At 43.5% G+C, this 22,249-nt stretch overlaps 1 protein-coding gene across 2 annotated transcripts in view; it reads right to left on the reverse strand.

The window, feature by feature from the left end:
• The window catches only part of ZSWIM8 (zinc finger SWIM-type containing 8), a gene marked incomplete in the record, with an annotated part of 160,939 nt that extends 139,408 nt beyond the window's left edge, over nucleotides 1–21,531 (reverse strand). Inside the window, 2 exon segments of one of the 2 annotated variants that reach the window (XM_077454531.1) lie at nucleotides 20,113–20,327; nucleotides 21,465–21,531. In XM_077454531.1, coding sequence (XP_077310657.1) covers nucleotides 20,113–20,290 — 178 coding nt within the window. 2 annotated transcript variants of the gene reach the window in all.
• Nucleotides 21,532–22,249: the final 718 nt, after the last annotated feature.

Genomic DNA, 22,249 nt, shown 5'->3' on the forward strand with positions numbered 1-22,249 from the left:
ACTTACCTTACATCGAAGCCTCCGCAGCCGTCCTCGACCCCACCCCGGCCTCTGGCCGTGGACATCTCTCCCAGAGCTTATTTCCGGGTACAGCAGCTCCGGCGCAGTAATTTGCTGAGCCGCAATGACGTCACTCCCGCGCATGGGAGCCGGCGGTAACGGTATATCTAACTGAAGCAACGGCACAAAGTGCCATTGTTTCAGTGCGCATGTGCCAATCACTTCGGCACATGCAGACACAGGGGTATATATCCTAAGCAGTTAGGAGATATCCAGGGTAGCTACCAGGTAGGCTTTATTATAGGCTTACCTGTAGCATAAACTTATAAAAATGTGTTTACAACCACTTTGTTTTTCCTCTCATTTCTTCAGTTGCTTCCTGGTTTCTGGCCTAGGCCAAAATGATATAATACATGCCAGGAGTCTTCATGGGCATTTTTTTTTTCATTTGTTTGGAGGGGAGGAAGGGCTCTCTCAGCTAAGCATTCATTGGTGCCTGCATGCCTGAGCCAAGGGAAGATGGGTGTCAGGAAGTAAATGCTGCATGAGGATTTTTTAAAAGTGATTTATCAGCAAAATAAAGCATGGAAACATGGATGGAGGCGTTTGCTTTGAATAATATGAATTAATTCAATAACGTGTTCAGTTTGCAGTGCTCAGATACAATCAAAGTGGTAACAAACACGTTATACTTACCTGCTCTCTGCAATGGTTTTGCAGAGCAGTCCCAATTCTCTTTCTCTGAGGGCCTACTACTAATAAACAGATCTGCACTATATCATGCATCCCCTGTTGCTGGTCTGTGGGACTAGATTTGTAAAATGCTTCTGCAGGATGCCATTACAATCTGGGAGGTGTATTAAACACGTTGGAACCCCATAATATAAATGTGGGGCCCCTGTCCATAAGATGCTGCACATCCCCGTGAGTTGACATGAGGGTGTTCTTCAATGTGGACTTTAGTAAAAATTGAAACTTCCATGAAGTTTGGGGCTTCTAAGGTGCCCCGTAGCAATGTTTGGTAAAATGAATTCCAAGGAGGAATACTTTACAATCTTTTGTTAGTAGGTGTGCTTTAAAAATGGCCTCAATTTTACATTTTGCTTACAAGAGTCTTTTAAGTCAATCCTGAATGTTTACTCATCAGAGGAAAAGAAAAGATGGAGGTAGAGAAGGAAGCAGCTGTCAGCGGTAAGGGTGACTGCACTGAGTGACTCATAATCTGCCCATGACCTTGCAGAGGATTTTGCTACAAACTCTCGGGTTTAGCCTTTATTGTGACTATTCTTCAATGACTGTAGACTGACTATTGAAAGGTTACCACAAATATTGTTTGTTTATTGACATTTAAGAAAAAAAAAAAATGCTGGTTTTGCAAGAAACTGTAAATGGAAAAAACAGATCCTTACCATAAATGTATATTTTCCTGTGTGCACTAGCAATTAAATTGATTAAGGACAGCTTTCAAGTCTTATTTACAGCTAAAATCCTGTCTTACTTTCAATCTCTCCCATATTAAATATACTCTGATTTTACTGAACACTGGAAGCTTCTCACAGTGTGCATTGGAAGTTGCAGCAAATCAGACACAGCCCATCTCATTTCCTGGCTGGAGGACATCAAGCATCATCTAGTTCTTTTCTCCCAACCTTTATCACCCTGGCCCACTCCATCCATTCACTGGATATTTCTTTAAATCATGAAGGCTCAGCATCACAAATGAGCAAAACTGTAGCTTGTTTTTTTGTTTTTTTTTCAGGAAACTGTACAGTGGGGGTTGGCAAGCCATCGATTGTGATCGACTGGTCGACCGTGGGATGCCAACAGGTGGATCGTGACCACAGCTCTGTCTACCCCCAGCGCTCTCATTCACCACAGAGTGGAGAGCAGGATGCAGCATATTGCTGAATGGAGAGTAAGGGGGTGTCAGCTATCTCAGCGATTATTTGCTATGAAAGAACTATGCCGTCTCCCGATTACCACTCTGCTGCAGCCACTCTGATAGTTAGGAAGTGCTACCTACACAGGGGGGGGGGGGGGGCAGTGTGATGAGAAATGGACAGAGGACAGGGGATGGGGAGGCAAAGGATACCGCTTTCAGGGGGCTGAGTGGCACAGGACACTGCTATGGGGGGGTGATTATACAGTGGGGGAAGCAGGCAGTGGACACTAGAGTGGGGGAGGGACAGAACATTATCTTTGATCTTTTTTGTTGTTTTCTTTTTTTTTTCTTTTTTTAAGGGCGCTTAGTACCAAAACCCCCTATGGGATCATTGCTTTCCTCCATGTTGTCCAGGTAGATCTCAACCTCTGAAAGGTTGCCTACCCCTGCAGCACCCTGCTGACCCCCATCACAAGCCACGATCTGCATGCATTGCAAAAAGCAGCACAGAGACCATTTGCATGGGCAGTTTGCCGTGAATCCACCGATTCCTGCAGTTGTGACTGACAGCTGTGTGCAAATAGACTGCTGTGTCCAGTCGCAATCACCATATGCGATTGCTGGCTGTGCGATCAGACAAGAATAGCTGCAGCCGCCAATAATCTGTCATTGCAGTGTACAAGCTCAGCTGCTATCCATACAAAGCTGTCAATCCCAGCAGCAGGAATCAGTAGATTCCTGCCCCTAGGATTTGCAGCGTGACAAAATGCCGATGCTGCCTCTCATGCAGCAGGGTCTGAAAAAAGGTATGTAACAAAACAAAGGTTTTAATAAATAATTTCATATGCATATTGGTGAGAAATCAAGAAAAGCAAAATGAGTATAAGCAGAATAGAATTCAACAAATGGTTTATAGAGAGTCATCCCTCCGGTTCCTTTGCTCCCACAATGGCTGGCTTTTAGGATGTTTCTCTGTGCTGCAATAACAGAAGTTTATTGCTGAACTGTTTGATGGCAAATGTAGCATTCAGCTTTTAGTACCCATTCACACTGCACTGCAGCACACGTGGTAATGTACACACAAAGGTAAGAATGGGCCCCTATAGCTTACCTAAACTATAAGCATATACATGTGAAACAAACAAACAAAAAAAAAACAGGATTTCTACTGAAAATGCATTTTCATACAGTGAATTTAAAGAGGAGCTCTGGTCACTGTGAAAAAAATTGAGTCAGCAGCTACAAATACTGCAGTTGGTGACTTTCAATAAAATAATATATCAATAGTAATCTGCCATTCATCGGTCCTGGTGTGCCAGGCCTGCCACCATAGGATTCCAGATGTATTCCCCAACACACTGGGCTTTAATATTGACCCTCCCTGGGACCTCCTGATTGTGGCTCACATCTCGCCCCTCAGCAAAGTTGGCATCCTCCATACCCAGGAGCTCCCTGTCATCCATGTGGATTCAGCCTCCAGATACCCACATCTTAATGTTGTGGTTCACCATGTCCACTGGTTGGTCGCTTCATGATCATGACTGCTAAATGCATTAATTTGTATGCCTAATCCCATATGGAATAAACACCTTTTGCTTTTACTTACCCAGGGTTGAGTTTCATTCTTTTGCCATGGCACAGAGCTTTTCACCATTTTGGTTCTTTTTATGTCTCATTGGTCTTTGAGTTTGGGATAGCAGTAGCCCTAGTTTGGCAGCCCCCATCCACTTGGGCATTTGTCCATGCGCCTGGATTTTTGTATGTTCGACTTTCAATAAACACCCACTTACCTGTCCAGGGATAAAGTGCTGTCATCACCTGGGATAGTTTTTTTTGCCGATCTTCAGGTCCCCGGCACCACCATATTTATTGTGGAAAGCCGGTTGTGAACTACCTACTGCTCATGCGCAAGTCACACATCACTTTTCGAATGAACCCACAGCCCCCTCTGCGGAAGAAGTCCCCTTTAATTCTTAATTATTAAACTGATTTTTATTTATATACTGGTTTACTATTTAGTAGTTATTTCCCAAACGTTACATTAAACTGACACACAAAGCCACTTGCCATAATTTAAAACAGAAATGCACTTTTTGGGCACTTTATTTTGGTGTGGGGAGATGCGGGGGGGGGGGGGGGGGGAAGAGTACCTGATTGACAGGTACTCAGTAGCCAAAGAAAGGGTTAAAGGCGCGCATGTTGCGGCACTGCCAAAGCGCTTTGCGGGTGCTTTGGCTGCCTATTTATTTCAATAGGCAGGGCTTTTTGGGAGCGCTCCCAAACCGCCCCAAAGATGCTGCTTGCAGGACTTTCCAGAACATCCCACAAGCTTACTGTAACTTTAACTGTATTAGCGTCACTGGTGAGGTCAGTGGCTATTAGTCTTTCCTCCTCAGCATTAGTATCAGACTGTCCACCACAATATCGTAGTCCCATTCGTTAGTATACAAAATAAATAAAAAATAAAATTCCAGTATATAACCCATCAATTGTAGGCGCTATAAAACTTTCACGTAAACCTACTGGGATTTATTTATTTTTTTAAATCAAAAGCAGGATACATTTTAGCCATTATTTAAGAAGAAATTAGATTTTTTTTTTATTTGATGTGTTTAATAGCAAAAAGTAAAAGTTGCTTTTTTACAAAATTTTCAGTCTTTTTCCATTTAGATCGCAAAACATAAAAACCCAATTGTGATCAAATACCACCAAAAGAAATCTGCAAGGGCTCTTTCACACTACCGCTCCATTCAGGTCCGTCTGTCAGTTTTTCAGGCGCACCTGAACGGATGCTCCATAGAGATCTATGGAGTGTCAGATGTCAGCGGTGACCAGTCCACTGACATCCAACCCGGGGACTCTGCGGTCCGTCATCATCCGATCTCCCAAAGGGGAGAGCGGTGCTCTGACATGTCCGTCCCTGCACAGTGTGCAGAGACAGATCTGTCATCTTCCTGCTCAGTGGGGATCCACGGAGGTCCACTGATCCGCCCCGTGTGAAAGAGCCCTACGTGTGGAAAAAAACAAATGATACATTTGGGTACAGCGTTGCATGACAGCGCAATTGCCAGTTAAATTTGCGCAGCTCTGAATAGCAAAAAACAGCCTGGTCATGAAGGGGGTTAAAACCTTGCGGAGGAAAAGTGGTTAAAGACTACAAGGGGTTCATGCAAACATAAGAACACAACTCCAGCCGTGTTACACTGCCACAAAGAAGAGAAGATGAGAGATACAGACAGGAATGGTGTATAAGAGGCTTTTCACAAAATTTCATAAAAAAAAAAAAAAAAAAAAAAAGAAGAAGGACAAATCCCAAGCTGTGTATTTCTATAAAGGCTCAGAAGACTGTAGTTCCAAAAAGTAAAAAAGAAAAAACACAGAGAAGACGAGGCACAGCACGGCGCGCAGGAATTTCTGGGTAGTTCCAGGAGAAAGGTCACCTAAGGATAGCCTTCTCCTTCAGCTGAGTCACCACTCCAAGTGGGGTGGATCAATTTTATAGCAAGATAAGCACAGAAAGTGCACTCTTTTCTTATTTTATTTATAATTAACGTAAACAAACATCTTTCTATATTTATGTTCACAAGCAATCATAGAATTGCTCGGAGTTATGCATTTTAAAAATACTTCCCAGTCCTAAAGCTAGCTCTACCAGCTGCACAGGAACACAGAGGGGTAGGTGTCACTGCAAAGTCTATGCCCCAAGGGCAGAAAAAGCTGAGCCACCAATCACAAAACATAGCTAGATCAATTGTACCATGGAAACAGTTGTCAAGGGGCACCTTGTTTCTGTCTCATTTAGCCATAACTGAGGGATATTTGCAGCTTATCTGTAGACTTAAAACGGTATTAGGCTGAAAACCAAAAATGTAATATATTGCAGGTTACCGATGATTAGATGTGGTGTCTGCATGAGTGTTTTTTTAGGTTTTCCCTCCATTTTCACCTGGCGATCTGCCCAGTAACACTTCATGTATTAGATTTTCCCCACTCTGGATGAAGGAGCACAGGGGGCACTCTTGGGCAGCAGTGTTGTCAGTTTGGGGGGAGGGGGGGCAGGTGAGTGTTAGTGTATTTAAACCTGCTATTACATCAAAAAAACTGAAGCCAAACACCAGCTCACACTTTATAACTACTTACAGCAAAAAGCCCCCCCCCCCCCCCCCCAAGGATAAAGATTTAACATTAATAAATAAAAGCAGATCATTGTAAGCACAACTGTCAATGGTGGTTTGCCTCATCCATGTAAACTGATACATCTGGAAAACAGGTTGTGCTTTTGAAAAACAGACTGTCTGGATCATCAAATTAAAATAGAAGAAAGCCTAAAAAAGAAAACTCACACAGCCATTACATACAAGAATTGATAAGCTGCAGTAAATAAAATATTTGCTTTTGGGTTTAATATCACTTTAACACCACAGACCAGGAACTTTTTTGCGATACGGCACTGACAATTGTCATGTTGTGCAACGTTGTACCCAAATAAAATTGATGTCCTTTTTTCCCCACAAATAGAGCTTTCTTTTGGTGGTATTTGATCACCTCTGCGGTATATATATATATATATATATATATATATATATATATATATATATATATATATATATATATATATATATATATATTTATTTTTTTTACCTGCTGCTAGGGGGGAAAAAAAAAAAACTGATATAAAGTACTGTGGGCCAGTTTTTTTTTTTTTTTTTTTTTTTTTTTATTATAACCCTAAATACCCCCTGTCACAGCACCACTCTGCGGTCATGTGGTCTCATTCCGCTGGCTGGTGTCAGAGAGAATCTCTGCTCCTCTCCTTAGAACGGCGAAGAAGAATGAAGGGGGGGGGGGTAATCATGTGACTGCAGAACAGCAGTGTGAGAAACTGTATTTAGGATAATCTTAAAAAAGAATTTAACTACAGGAGGGGAGACTAAAAGTAAGGCCGGAGATCCGCTTTAATAATAGTAATCTTAAAGAGGAAGTAAACCCTGATGAGTTTACTTCCTCTTTCATTCCCTGCAAAGGCAAATGTTCCATTATGTGTCACTTACCTGACACAGGAGCCAGCGAAGTCGCCGCTGTCCCCTGTAGTCCGCCGCATCCATCTTGTTGGTGGGGTCTCGCATCTCCGCCGCTGTCATTCGGCGAAGCCGCAAAGACGTCACTCCCGCGCATGCGCACGGGAGTCGACACGCGCGGCAGCTCCATTCTTGGAAATGCCGCGCTCAGTGCGCCTGCGCGCCGCTGTCTACGGCGCATGCGCCGTAGACAGCGGTGCCCGTTTTCGGGCAAATATCTCCTAAACCATATAGGTTTAGGAGATATTGCTTGGACCTACAGGTAAGCCTTAATCTAGGCTTACCTGTAGGTCAAAGTGGTTTGTAAGGGTTTACAACCACTTTAATAGGTGGAAAAGACCTTCAGTGCTGGGTTAGAGTAAAAGCCATGCTAGCCTTGGAATGAAGCCGTCTACATTAGCCTGTTACTTTTCAGCTAGATCCAAACTGCCGAGCAATGCCGCAACAGAAGATTAAATCACAAATAACCCAATCTGATTAATATGTTAAAATGATTTAAGTCAATTTTTTATATTTTAATCGTGCAGCTTTCATTACAATACTTCTTGGTGATCCTACCATGTTGGTCAGTGAAGAGGCACGTCTTGTTTTAAAGTGATAATGCTCCGTTCATTGATGCTTCTCTGTCACATGGACTTTAGATGGAGACTACAAGTGGCCGATTCAACCCACCTTCCACAGGCATGATCAAGCATCACTTGAAGAAAGCAATAATTTAGCTTTTTACGTGCCAGACAAGTATTAGGCCTCTTCCACATGGGAGTGTAAAAAATAAAACAAACTTTTTTTTTTTTTTTACGGATTTGAAATGACAGTGTATCCAGAAAGTAGTCACAGCTCACCACTTTTTCCACATTTGTTATGTTAAGGTCTTATTCCAAAACTGATTCAATTTATTATTTTCCTCAAAATTCTACAAACAATACCCCATAATGACAAAAGTGAAAGAAGTTTGCTTGAAACCTTAGCAAATTTATAAAAAAAATTAAAATAAAATAAAGATCACATTTACATAAGTATTCACAGCCTTTGCCATAACACTCGAAATTGAGCTCAAGGGCATCCTGTTTCCACTGATCATCCTTGAGATGTTTCTACAACTTGATTGGAGTTTACCTGTGGTAAATCCAGTTGATTGGACACGATTTGGAAAGGCACTCGCCTGTCTACATACAGTTAACAGTGCATGTCAGAGTACAAACCAAGCTATGAAGTCCAAGGAATTTTCTATAGACCTCTGAGACATGATTGTATCGAGGCACAAATCTGTGGAAGGGTACATAAACATTTCTGGAGCATTGAAGGTCCCAATGAGCACAGTGGCCTCCATCATCAGTAAATGGAAGAAGTTTGGAACCACAAGGACTCTTCCTAGAGAAGGCCGTCTGGGCAAACTGAGCGATCGGGGGAGAAGGGCAATACGCAGGGAGGTGACCACGAATCTGATGGTCACTCTAGCAGAGCTCCAGCATTTCTCTGTGGAGAGAGAAGAACCTTCCAAAAAAACAACCATCTCTGGTGCACTCAGAAGCCACTCCTCAGTAAAAGGCACATGGCAGCCCGCCTGGAGTTTGCCAAAAGGCATTGAAGGACTCTGACTATGAGAAACAAAATTCCCTGGTCTGACAAAACAAAGATTGATCTCTTTGGCCTGAATGGCAAGCATCATGTCTGGAGGAAACCAGGCACCCCTCATCAGCTGACCGATACCATCCTTATAGTTAAGCATGGTGGTGGCAGTGGCATGCTGTGGGGTTGTTTTTCAGCAGCAGGAACTGGGAGACTAGTCAGGATTGAGGGAAGGATGAATGCAGCAATGTACAGAGACAGCCTCGATAAAAACCTGCTCCAGAGCACTGTGGACCTCAGAATGGGGTAAAGGTTCATCTTCTAACAGGACAACGACCCTAAGCACACAGCCAAGAAAACAAAAGAGTGGTTGCAGGACAACTCTGTGAATGTCCTTGAGTGGCCCAGCCAGAGTCCAGACTTGGACCTGATTAAACATCTCTGAAGAAATCTAAAAATGGTTGTGCACCGACGTTCCCTATCCAACCTGATGGAGCTGATGGATTTTTTTTTCGTTTTTTATTTTTAATAAATTTGCAAAGATTTCAAACAACCTTCTTTCATGTTGTCATGATGGGATATTGTCTGTAGAATTTTGAGGAAAATAATTTATTCCATTTTGGAAGAAGTTCCCTTCCACACAGGGTGTATCCGTTTATCGGAGTCCACTAGCTCAGCAGGAGATTGCTCCACTTATTCGACAGCAGGTCCGTCTCTGCTCACTGAGTGAGAGGGACCGGTCAAAGCGCCGCTGATTCCTATGGGGAATCTGATCCGATCTGCCAGACGGATGGAGGAAAGCATCAACATACGCCTAATTTTAGTGGATCAGATGGCGGGCGTCAGCAGACACAGCTCCACTGACATCCGCCTGGCCATAGAAGTCAATGGTTGGCCCGCTCGGATCTGCCTGAAAAATGGACAGGCGGTCCTGAGCGGGCTTGTTGTGTGAAAGGGGCCTTAGGATGGAACATGACAAAATGTGGAAAAAGCGAAGCGTGGTGAAAACATTCCAGATGCACTGTAGATTCAATATTCTCTATGGAACCATGCACACAGCTGAGTAGAGATCAGTAATATAGCAATGAGTACAGAGCAGTAAAACCAAAATAGAAAATGTTACATTTGAGTGCAGTCATTTACTGGCATACATGTATTTACTTGTCTATAAGCATGTTTACACAAGTATAAATGAGTATATTACAACACTGGCAATGAAGGAGAATTTTACTCGTCTATATGCTTACACACACCTTTATTCGCGCCTATACTCAACATTACTCAGGTCTTTACACACAGTGGTTTTATACACGGCCTGTCTAGAAGTTTCTGAGTAAACATCAGTAAAATTATGACGCCCGTGTGTTTGGGCCCTTAGAATCCTTTATCAGGCAAGAATGGGGCAACATTCCTCTACCAAAACTCTAGCAACTGATTTCCTCAGTTCCCAGACATTTACAGAGCGTTGATAAAAGAGGAGGGGATGCTACATGGTGGTAAAAATGGTCAAATGTCCCAACCTTTTTTAAAAAAAAAAGTGTTGCTGACATCAATTTCAAAACTACCCTTTTTTCTTCACATGTTTAAACATTTGATATATTTTCTAATACAATGTGGGTTTATGAGATTTACAAATCATTGCATTCTGTTTTTTGTAAATTAGTTTTTTTTTTTTAATTTAAATCTTTGTTCGGATTTTTATCAAAATTTATTTTAATAAAATGCTTTTGGAGTAAAAATCTATCTAAAGATAGTTTTCTATTTAAAAGGAGGAAGTAAACTCTGATGGGTTTTACTTCCTTTTTTCCCCTGCAAAAGTAAAAGCATAATGGGCTAGTATGCATTGCATACTAGCCCATTATGTGGCACTTACCTGCAAACCAAGCCTGCGTTGTGACCGCAATCCATCTTCGCCCCTCTCCCTTCCGAGGCCGCGGACTCTGGCTCTGTGGCTGGCCGGAGTGATTTCATGTCAGTCACGGCACTTGCTAGTGAAGAAACGTCACGAAGGGCCGTTTCTTCACAGCGCATGTGTCAATGACGTTGGTGCAAGTGTATATGGTAAATATCTCCTAAACCGTGCAGGTTTAGGAGATATTATAGGTTTACCTGTAGGTACAAGTGGTGTAACTAGGTTTACAACCACTTTAACCTCCCTGGCGGTATGATTCAGTCTGGAATAAGGTGCTGAAAGCGGTACAATTATTTTGCATGGAAATCTGGCTTTTATTTTGTAGTCCTGTAATTCTTAGGAATAACGCTCTGAAATCTCTTCAAACCAGAGTCTAGCGGACATCCCGGGTATGATAAAGTTTATAATATAATAAAGAATAATAAAAATTATTCAATAATGTAATCAAATCCAAAAAAAACAGAAAAAGGGACATGTTTTGGTTGCTATGGACAATCTCCAAATTCCAAGCAGTAAAAAACAGTATTTATAATATAAAAGTGCATGCAGGGCATTGCACAAACCACTAGGGACAAAGGGGGTGTGTATTTTTTACTACAGCACTGTAATCTGTAAGATTACAGTGCTGTGTGTTTTTACTTTTTTGAATTTGCCGCCGTTCTCCGCTCCCGTGCGTCGTAACGTTGCAGGGAACGGAGCTCGGCGGCATTCGGCACTGTGAATCGAGCGCAGGACGGCTCGATCACACAGCGCGGCGGACATCGCTGGATCCAGGGGACAAGGTAAGTAACGATCCCTGTGTCCTCCCCTGCATCGAGCGGTGCAAACCCGAGTCTGGCTCGGGGTTACCGCTATTGTAATGAAAATCCCAACCCGAGCCAGACTCGGGATTACCGCTAGGGAGGTTAAGATACATTAAAAGGAGAAGTCCAGCTAGGAGAAGCACAGAGGAGAGACGCTGACTGATAGCAGCTTTCCTCTCGGGTATCTGTAAGAACTGAGCCATCAGCGGTGTTCGTTAGCTCGGTTTTCAGTGCAGAGACGGCGGGGGGACAGCTGCAGCATCAGTCTGATGCTCCATCCACTGAGATAAGTATGAATAATAAAAAAAAAAAAAAAAAAAAAAACATACTTCTCTTTTAAAAATGTTGTTTATTCAGCATGAAATGAAGCTTGGTTTTATGGCATGAGGCTGTGTATTCTGCAATATTTACATTTTTGGTAAACTCAGTGAATCCAAGCTCTGCAAGCTGAGATAACATGCACTGCATTGATGCATTCACACAATTTTACAGTAACCATAAAGATAAACCAAAGTTCAGGAATATTCCTTTATAACATTGTTTTGCAAATCTATGTACACTACAAACTGTATGATTGAATCTGTTCTGATATCTCTGTTTTACTAACCTGACAGCTTATTATTCTAAATAGGAAACCTTTATTTTGTTTGCAAATATTAAATATTATAACTACTAGCAAGAATAAGTCCTTACATTTAAAGAGCACCTGTCATTTCAGATCCATCATGGCAGTGCCTGTTAGCGGGCATCCACCCACCTGCTGCCGCCTCATCCCTCACCTTGTTGTGTCACCAATGCGTCACCTGCGGTTCCAATAAAGTGAACGGGACTGTCAGTGAGTCAACAGTGGGTCAGGAGGAGGAGCAGGACTGAAATGACAGTTGCTCTTTAAAAATTATGATTTAAATCAAATCCACTCTGCAGCTAACACTTCATAAGCAGTAACAGCAAACAGATATTTCTGTTTGGGATAAAGGTTTTACATAACTAAAAGCTGATCGCTGTAAGCACCCGTGTCAGTGTCACGTGGTTTGTCAACTGTCATTGATACAACAACTGTATTACCAGGTGAAAACAGAAGAAAACCTAAACATGAAAACAAATTCACATCTATGAATTCAATGAACTGCAATATAATAAATATTTGCTTTGTGGTTTAATACTGCTCTAAAGCAAAGCTCAAAAAAATAAAAAATGTGTGTGTGTATGTGTATGTGTATATATATATATATATATATATTTTTTTTTTATAATAATAACAACAACAGAAGGTAATATTGCACTACCTAAAGAAAATTATTTTCCTGCTTTAGAATTGCACCATGTGCACAACACAATACTATGCCCTGTGGTGTGTCGCATAAAATAAATGGTGTATGTCCAATTTTCAGTCTGTTCTGGTGAATCAGCAGCCCATTCAAATAGACTGCCTTAACACCACGTGTGATAACACTAGAACAGATAGGAATGGATCCTTAAAGTAATTTTTTTTTGATTATATTTTTTTTTTAATAGAGAGCACACCGAATATGTAAAGCTGCCCAAAAAAAATAAAAGGTGGTCATTGCTTATAGTCAAAGCAGACACCCCTCCCCCATCCCCATTTAGTAGCCAATTTGGGAAAGGACATAAGAACGGTGTCAATGTCCTCAGAACAGAGAGAGGTAGGACTCTGCAATACAGTTTGCATATTAAAGAATTCACCTGGAGGGCATTTTCTTTCCAGCAAAATGGATTTACAACTTGGGCCCCTTGTACACAACTGCCCTAAGCCCCTACAACAAATTCCAGCATACTTTAAGGCCGGGAAGACCCGTTGCTGCATAAAGCCACCCACTGAAATGAATGGCTGTGAGCGGCTGTACTCAGGTATAAGAGGAAACACTCAGTATAAAGTATGGACATATTCCAAGAGAAACAAATGTTTCTATTACTAGAACACACCAGCACGCTATATGAGCGTTTACATGAGTACCGCCATATACCCAACAGATGCTTTCAGCAACACCCATTCCCCCTACTGAATTCAATTCCATTCTACTCAGGCAACTTGCTGTCCTCCATATATTCGCACTGTCCCATCCATACAGCTACAATGGGCTCCCTACCTTGCTGAAAGTAGTAGGCAAGTTTTGACACTATTAGGATGAGCCGAACCTTTGTCCCATCAACATGTAGAGGCAAAGTCTTTTGTAGAATATATACTTTTTGCAAGCGTTTATATCTGCATTATCTACTAAATAAACTGTCCAGAAAATAAATCTGCTGTATGCAGGTAAATGAAGTATGGCGGTATGTAATAACATTACACTACACTGTATTAAAGTGGTTGTAAACCCCCCCCACCCTATTTGTAAAACAACCCATTCAGTTTAAAAATAGAAATGAAAGGCAAAATATTTGTGTATACATATAAAACATTTCAAGCCCCTCCCTTTTTTTTTTTAAGTGATCACATAATCTCTGTTCTCTGCTGCATAAAGATCTTAGAGAGCTGGAGGAGGAGAAACCAGGGTGGATAAAAAATAAATAAAAGAAATAATAAAAAAAAAAAAATTCCAATCAAAAAACAAAATGACTTTTTTTTTTGATTTTTATCAAATTTATTTTAATAAAATGCTTTGGAGTATAAATCTATTTAAGAAATAATTGAGTTTATTCAGCATGAAATGGATCTTAGTCATGTAGCATGAGGCTGCAATATTTAAACTTATGGTAAACTCAAACAATTAATCCAAGCTCTGCAAGCTGAGATAAAATGCACTGCACTGATGCATTCACACAATTTCACAGTAACCACGTTCAGGAATATTCTTTTATCCCACTGCTTTGCAAATCTATGTACACTACAAACTGTAGGATTAAATTGGTTCTGATATCGCTGTTTTACTAACCTGACAGCTTAATATTCTAAAGAGAAAAACTTCATTTTGCTTGCAAATTTTAAAGATTCTAACTACCAGTAAGAATAAGTCCTTACATTTAAAAATCACCTGTCCTTTCAGATCCATCATCGACCCCCCCCCCCCCCCCCCACACACACACACACACACAATTCTAAAAGGAGATGTAGACCCTCAAGATTTTTCACCTTAATGCATTCTATGCATTAAGGTGAAAAACCTGTAGTGCAGCAGCCCCCCTTTTACTTAACTGAACACAATCATTTCAGTGAGCCGCTGTCTCAGGTCCTCATTGGATAGATTGATAGCAGCAGGAGCCAATGGCTCCTGCTGCGGTCAGTGAAATCCAGCTACACAGGGGCCGGGGGCAGGAGGCGACTACTGCTGTCTGTGTCAATGTACGCAGCAGCAGGACTCAAGAGCGCTCCTGCATGAAACAAACCTGCTCACAGCTGTCAAAATAAAATAAAAAATAAAAAAAGAAGAAGGAGGAGCAGCCAGCACTGAAAGAGAAAGATAAAAAGAAACATTGCATCTTCTGATCTGTCCTTCCGTTTATTCATTTACAGATCAAAGGGATGAATTTTGGCAAATGAAGTGAGTTTAACCACTTGCCGACCTCTGCACGCTGATATACGTCTGCACAATGGTAGCAGTGGGTTAATGGGTGTACCTGTACGTCCTTTTTCATTGGCGGGGCTTGCTGTGTACAGCTTGACCATGCCCAAGGGACCCGCAAACTCAATGTCTGCCGGTCTTCCGCCGATCGTGTCATGATGCCGCAGAACGGGGAGATGTCTATGTAAACAAGGCATTTCTCCGTTCTGCCTTGTAACATGACAGAGATCACTGCTCTCTGTCATCAGAAGCAGTGATCGCTGTCGTGCGAGTGAAAGCCCACACCCCCCCACATTTGGAATCACTCCATAGGACACACTTAACCCATTGATCGCCCCCCTAGTGTTTAACCCCTTCCCTGCCAGTGACATTTACACAGTAATCAGTGCATTTTTATAGCACTGATCGCTGTATAAATGGCAATGGTCCCAAAATAGTGTCAAAAGTGTCCTATGTCTCCGCCATAAAGTCGCAGTCACGATAAAAATCGCAGATCGCCATTGCAAATAAGAAAATTCATAATAAAAATGCCATAAAACTATCCCCTATTTTGTAGACGCAATAACTTTTGCGCAAAACCAATCAATATACGCTTATTGCGAATTTTTTTACCAAAAAGATGAATACATATCGGCCTAAACTGAGGAAAATGTTTTTTATGTGTTTTTGGGGGATATTTATTGTAGCAAAAAGTTAAAAATATTACTTTTTTTTCCAAAATTCAACGCTTTTTTTTATAGCGCAAAAAATAAAAACCGCAGAGGTGACCAAATGGCACCAAAATAAAGCTGTATTTGTGGGGAAAAAAAGAATGTAAATTTTGTTTGGGTGCAACGTCGCACGACCGTGCAATTGTCAGTTAAAGCGACGCAGTGCTGAATCGCAAAATGAGCTTTGGTCAGGAAGGGGGTAAAATCTTCCGGGGCTGAAGCGGTTAAAGCAACCTTGTCAAGTAAATTATATATATATATATATATATATATATATATATATATATATATATATATATATATATATTTTTTTTTTTTTTTTATTAAAAATTGTTCCTCTGTTTAACCCTTTATTAACTCTAATCAGCCTTGTTAACATCTTATTCTTCTCCATTTAATTATTTTCCTGTTGACTTTTTTTTCATTTTATAAACTATTATTAATAACTAAAACTTTTATTTTGGTTTGCTTTGTTCATTAATACATTTTAAACCTTTAGCATATATTACAAGCTTCACATTGAAAAAAATAGCAAAATGTAAAAAAGAAAAAGAAAAAAAAATGAAAATAAAATGTAAAGTATTTCATTTGTAAAGATTACTTTTCAATGCTTTGTACCACTGCTGACAGCTGAAATGTAAACTGTAAAGTTGCGGTAAGTAATTGGTATCAGCGGGTACTAAATAAATAAAAAAAAAAAAAAAAAAAAAAGACCCCAATATAACTTATTTTTATTTCTTTATATATTACATTTCTTAAAATTTGATTGAAACAAAAAAAAGGAGTATTCTGTCTTATTTTATTGTCATCTTATTTGATAACGTAGTGTTCAGGGGTTGTAAATCTTCAAAATAAAAAAGTTCAGAATCGTGATCTTTATTCTAAGCAAAAAAATAAATAAATTGAGATTCTCATTTTTTTCAGAATTGTGCAGCTCTATCATGTAAATATAAGAAGTCACAGCAGGAGTCCTATCTGCCTGGAGCTTGCACGTTGTCCCTGTGCTTGTATTGGTTTCCTCCGGGTAGTCCGGTTTCCTCCCACACTTCAAAGAGATGCCAGTAGGTTCATTAGTTCCTGCCTAAACTGGCCTTGTGTATATGAGATAAGGTAAGGACCTTAGATTGTAAGCTCCTTGAGGGCAGGGGCTGCTATGGATATACATGTAAAGAGCTGTGTACGAGGTGTGTCTATTAAATTATGAGACTGTGATCCAACCTAGTAAACAAGGCAGTCAGAACCGGGGATAACTGCATGCGTGGTGCCTGCACGACAAGCAGCATCACTCTGACATTCAGTTTAGGAGTGCACCGAATGGGTTTTTTGGTGACTAAACCTATATCGAAAATATAAAATACACTAGGCCGAAAACCGAAACCGAGAATGAAAATATTTTTATACAGGAGATGGACAGAGACTGCGGACATGGTACAGGGGATGGACAGAGACTGCAGTTACTATGGACGTTAGTAGATAATGCCCGATCGGCCCCCTCACCTGACCCAGTGATACCCTCCCAAGACAAACCAACCCCCCTCCATTAGTACAGACCCCCCCCCCAGGACAAACCAACCCCCCTCCATTAGTACAGACCCCCCCCCCAGGACAAACCAACCCCCCTCCATTAGTACAGACCCCCCCCCCAGGACAAACCAACCCCCCTCCATTAGTACAGACCCCCCCCAGGACAAACCAACCCCCCTCCATTAGTACAGACCCCCCCCAGGACAAACCAACCCCCCTCCATTAGTACAGACCCCCCCCCCAGGACAAACCAACCCCCCTCCATTAGTACAGACCCCCCCCCCCATTAGTACAGACCCCCCCTGGACAAACCAACCCCCCTCCATTAGTACAGACCCCCCCCCCCCAGGACAAACCAACCCCCCTCCATTAGTACAGACCCCCCCCAGGACAAACCAACCCCCCTCCATTAGTACAGACCCCCCCTGGACAAACCAACCCCCCTCCATTAGTACAGACCCCCCCCCCCAGGACAAACCAACCCCCCTCCATTAGTACAGAACCCCCCCCCAGGACAAACCAACCCCCCTCCATTAGTACAGACCCCCCCTGGACAAACCAACCCCCCTCCATTAGTACAGACCCCCCCCCCAGGACAAACCAACCCCCCTCCATTAGTACAGAACCCCCCCCCAGGACAAACCAACCCCCCTCCATTAGTACAGACCCCCCCAGGACAAACCAACCCCCCTCCATTAGTACAGACCCCCCCAGGACAAACCAACCCCCCTCCATTAGTACAGACCCCCCCCAGGGGACAAACCAACCCCCCTCCATTAGTACAGACCCCCCCCAGGGGACAAACCAACCCCCCTCCATTAGTACAGACCCCCCCCAGGGGACAAACCAACCCCCCTCCATTAGTACAGACCCCCCCCAGGGGACAAACCAACCCCCCTCCATTAGTACAGACCCCCCCCCCAGGACAAACCAACCCCCCTCCATTAGTACAGACCCCCCCCCAGGACAAACCAACCCCCCTCCATTAGTACAGACCCCCCCCCAGGACAAACCAACCCCCCTCCATTAGTACAGACCCCCCCCCAGGACAAACCAACCCCCCTCCATTAGTACAGACCCCCCCCCCCAGGACAAACCAACCCCCCTCCATTAGTACAGACCCCCCCAGGACAAACCAACCCCCCTCCATTAGTACAGACCCCCCCTGGACAAACCAACCCCCCTCCATTAGTACAGACCCCCCCTGGACAAACCAACCCCCCTCCATTAGTACAGACCCCCCCTGGACAAACCAACCCCCCTCCATTAGTACAGACCCCCCCCAGGACAAACCAACCCCCCTCCATTAGTACAGACCCCCCCCAGGACAAACCAACCCCCCTCCATTAGTACAGACCCCCCCAGGACAAACCAACCCCCCTCCATTAGTACAGACCCCCCAGGACAAACCAACCCCCCTCCATTAGTACAGACCCCCCCCAGGACAAACCAACCCCCCTCCATTAGTACAGACCCCCCCCAGGACAAACCAACCCCCCTCCATTAGTACAGACCCCCCCCCAGGACAAACCAACCCCCCTCCATTAGTACAGACCCCCCCCAGGACAAACCAACCCCCCTCCATTAGTACAGACCCCCCCCAGGACAAACCAACCCCCCTAGGACAAACCAACCCCCCTCCATTAGTACAGACCCCCCCCCAGGACAAACCAACCCCCCTCCATTAGTACAGACCCCCCCCTGGACAAACCAACCCCCCTCCATTAGTACAGACCCCCCCCCCCAGGAAAAACCAACCCCCCTCCATTAGTACAGACCCCCCCCCAGGAAAAACCAATCCCCCTCCATTAGTACAGACCCCCCCCCAGGAAAAACCAATCCCCCTCCATTAGTACAGACCCCCCCAGGAAAAACCAATCCCCCTCCATTAGTACAGACCCCCCCCCGGAAAAACCAATCCCCCTCCATTAGTACAGACCCCCCACCCAGGAAAAACCAACCCCCCTCCATTAATACAGACCCCCCCCCCCCCCAGGAAAAACCAACCCCCCTCCATTAATACAGACCCCCCCCCAGGAAAAACCAACCCCCCTCCATTAATACAGACCCCCCCAGGAAAAACCAACCCCCCTCCACTCCATTAGTACAGACCCCCCAGGACAAACCCCCCCCGGAACCCCTCCATTAGTACAGACCACCCCCCGCCCCACTCTATTAGTACAGACTCCCCCCAGGACAAACTTCCCCCTCCATTACGGTACATAAAAACAGATGGGAGAACAGATCGCAGCAGGCAGGAGTTAAGATAGAGAGGTGGGGAAGGAAGAGAACACGTCACTGCAGGCACGGACCACCCTCTCAGCGACATCACTGCATGGCTAGTCTCTCTCCACACAGAGACAGCCGTTCCAATCTCCCGTAATGGGCGGCGATGGGCGGCACCAGGGGGTCCCCGCCCAGGCCCCACCCCATTTTTGTAACAATTTCTCTTTTGGCAAATTGCTGAAAAGGCCATTTTCGGCTGATATGTTTCGGCAGCATCCCTAGCTCAGTTGATTGCGAGTCGCCATTTAGTTTGTGTTTTCTGTAGTGTGATGAAAAAAATGCTCAAAGTTGAAAAGTTAAACGTGTCAATTTGAAATTTTTAGTAAAATTGCACAAAACCCCCAACCGTTTTCACATGCTTACTACAGCTTATGGGAATGATGGCCTGTCTCGTGCGCATGTGTTTTAATGGCACAAAGGATTCAGAGAGGGACACGAGAATGATTTCCCAAAAGTTAAATCAGTGCTTAAAAGGAACATGTTTTGTGTCAGTTGATGCTGTAAAGAAGAAAATGGCAGATGTGTTGAAACAGCTGACAGAAACTGTGATTTTCTCCATGCCTTCGACCAGTGGAAAACAAGACTGCAGCAATGTATTAGTGCAAATGGGGAATATATTGAAGGGGGATAAGCATTAAATTTGTAATACATATAAATAAAAGGGGAGTTATTTAATCAGTCTCGTTATTTAATAAACACACCTCGTATATTGTCAGGACTATATAAAATATCTGTAATAAATAAAATCACAATTACAATCAGCCACACTGCTCCAGCCAAGCCATGAACATCCTACGAAATAAGAAAGCCGTGAACAAAGGACCCACCTTTCATTTTCACGGTAGGAGAATTGGGACCTGCAGATTGTTTGCGCCATCCTCTCCAATTCTGACAGAGACTTTCTGCCTCCGAGATAAAGGAACATAACGAGTCCTCCTCGAACCGGTCCGAGTCTTCAAAGGAAAACCTTTCCCCGTCCTCCCACTCTGCAAACATGAGTTCCATCACATCCAAGGATGTAAACCAGGAGGCGTCTTGTGAACTTTACACAGGGAACAGGTGAAGCGCAGAGGGATACGATTTTCAGGAGGCACCCGTGGCCGCCCCAGGCAAAAACACGAAAAAGTAATTTTAGCTTATGGAAAAATAACTAGAATCTCACACCTTATTACATCTCTGGCTAAAATAATCTTCCCTCTGTAGCTGTCTCGCATATTTAATATCGGAGAGAAAAGTTCTCCACATAAAATCCGGGGATGCGTCTGCAAATCCCTACACTTTATAACATTTGTGCTTTTCCAGATATACCATTAAAAAAAATATATACTGTGCTCGATCAATCCTTTGAGTGACTTTGTTCAAGTTTATAGCAGATACAAAAACAGGCTTCAATAAATGGGGGGGGGGGGGGTGACTATTATAACCTGAAGGGGGGCACAAGGAGGAAAGACAGGCTTCGCTTCCTAGAGTCAGGGATTGTGTGCCCAAGGGCCAGCATGGCTCAAGATCTACACAACCAAATCCTGAGCCCCCCCCCCCCCCCCAATTGTAACGATTATATAATAACGGGTTAAAGGGGAAAAAGAAAACGTCCAGAAAAATGCAAAAGGGTTATTATGAAGTATCTGGACTGCTTGGCCAATGATGCCAAATGAAAGAAAAAGTGGGAAGGAGCTTCATAAAATGTCATCTAGTTCCATAGATCTCTATATTATTGTTTGCACCCCCCAGCATCTGCAATCAGCCAGCCCAGAGAAGAGGAGAGGAGAGGAGGATGGGGATGACTGTCCTGCTCTGTGCCAGGGATGATGGCAGAGCCCTCAGATGAGGATTCCTCCTCCCTTGCCCTCTTTGTTCTCCTCTTCTTTTGTTTCCTTTGCCTAGCTGGGCACACAGGAGGCTGCAGCAGCACCCCAGGCGAGGTGACACAAGGCGAGCCCAGGCCTCCCTCAGGGAACCTGTCAGCTGCTTCTCACTAAACAAAAGCCCCCCCACTGCTGCTGCTCTCCCCCACTGGACACAATGCCCCCGTGTGGCAGGGCCGGGTACGCTGAGTCCTCTGGCCTCCTCCTGTTCCCTATGCGGGGCGCCTCGTCAGACTGCACTCCGGGTCAGAGTCTCCATCCGTTCTATGGCCAGCCCTCCCCCGCCTGCCTTGGCTTTCTCTCCCCGGCTCTACCTGGGGACAGCTCGATCAGCTGATCTCCGCTTCCGCTCTCCGCCTTCCGGCTTCCTTCACCATAGAGTGTGCGGTGGACGAGGATGGGAAGCGCCGCTCTAAAGTGGCTTTGCTGTTCTATGGTGCGAGGAGGACCCCGAGCCTGCTGCGGTGTTTGTAAATAGCAGATGTTTTGCCATGAACATTCTGCAACAGGCAGGGCTTTATAAAATACATAGCTCCCTGACTTGGAACAATGTCCCTCTGTCCCTCATTCCTCTTCTTTGTCCCTCATTTTGGTCTGATCTATATAAATATATATAAAATGCACTTTTTATCTATCAAAAAGTGTCTTCCAGCACCAAACCTTTTATTTGATTTCTAAATTGCTGCATTTGTAAATTCCAAAAGCCAATATAAAGGAATAGTAAAGGGTAAAAAAAAAAAAGCACTTGTGGGTTTAACCAATCTTTTATTTTTTGTACAGTTCTCCTTTAAGGGGGCGTGGCAGGGGCGTGTCCTATATGCCTGCATACCTTTGCTGACAGGTGTCCCTCATTCCCATCTCAAAAAGTTGGGAGTATGAAAATATACTCATGTCTGTACATTTAAGCATCAGTTTTATTATACATTTAAAGTATTACAGAACAAACTTTTTTTTTTTTCATTTTGGATAAGAGAGTTTGAACCCCTGTAAGGTTTATTTTCGCCATTTATGCACCATTGGGGAGATTTTCTGTCACATAACCAAAACAGAAAGTGAGAGAAAATTCCTCTAAAGTAAAGGAATCCAGGACTAGTGTCCC

This window comes from Lithobates pipiens, unplaced genomic scaffold, assembly GCF_037356315.1.
Source record: "Lithobates pipiens isolate NorthernLeopardFrog02 unplaced genomic scaffold, aLitPip1_a1.2 Scaffold_25, whole genome shotgun sequence".
Classification (NCBI taxonomy): Eukaryota; Metazoa; Chordata; class Amphibia; order Anura; family Ranidae; genus Lithobates; species Lithobates pipiens.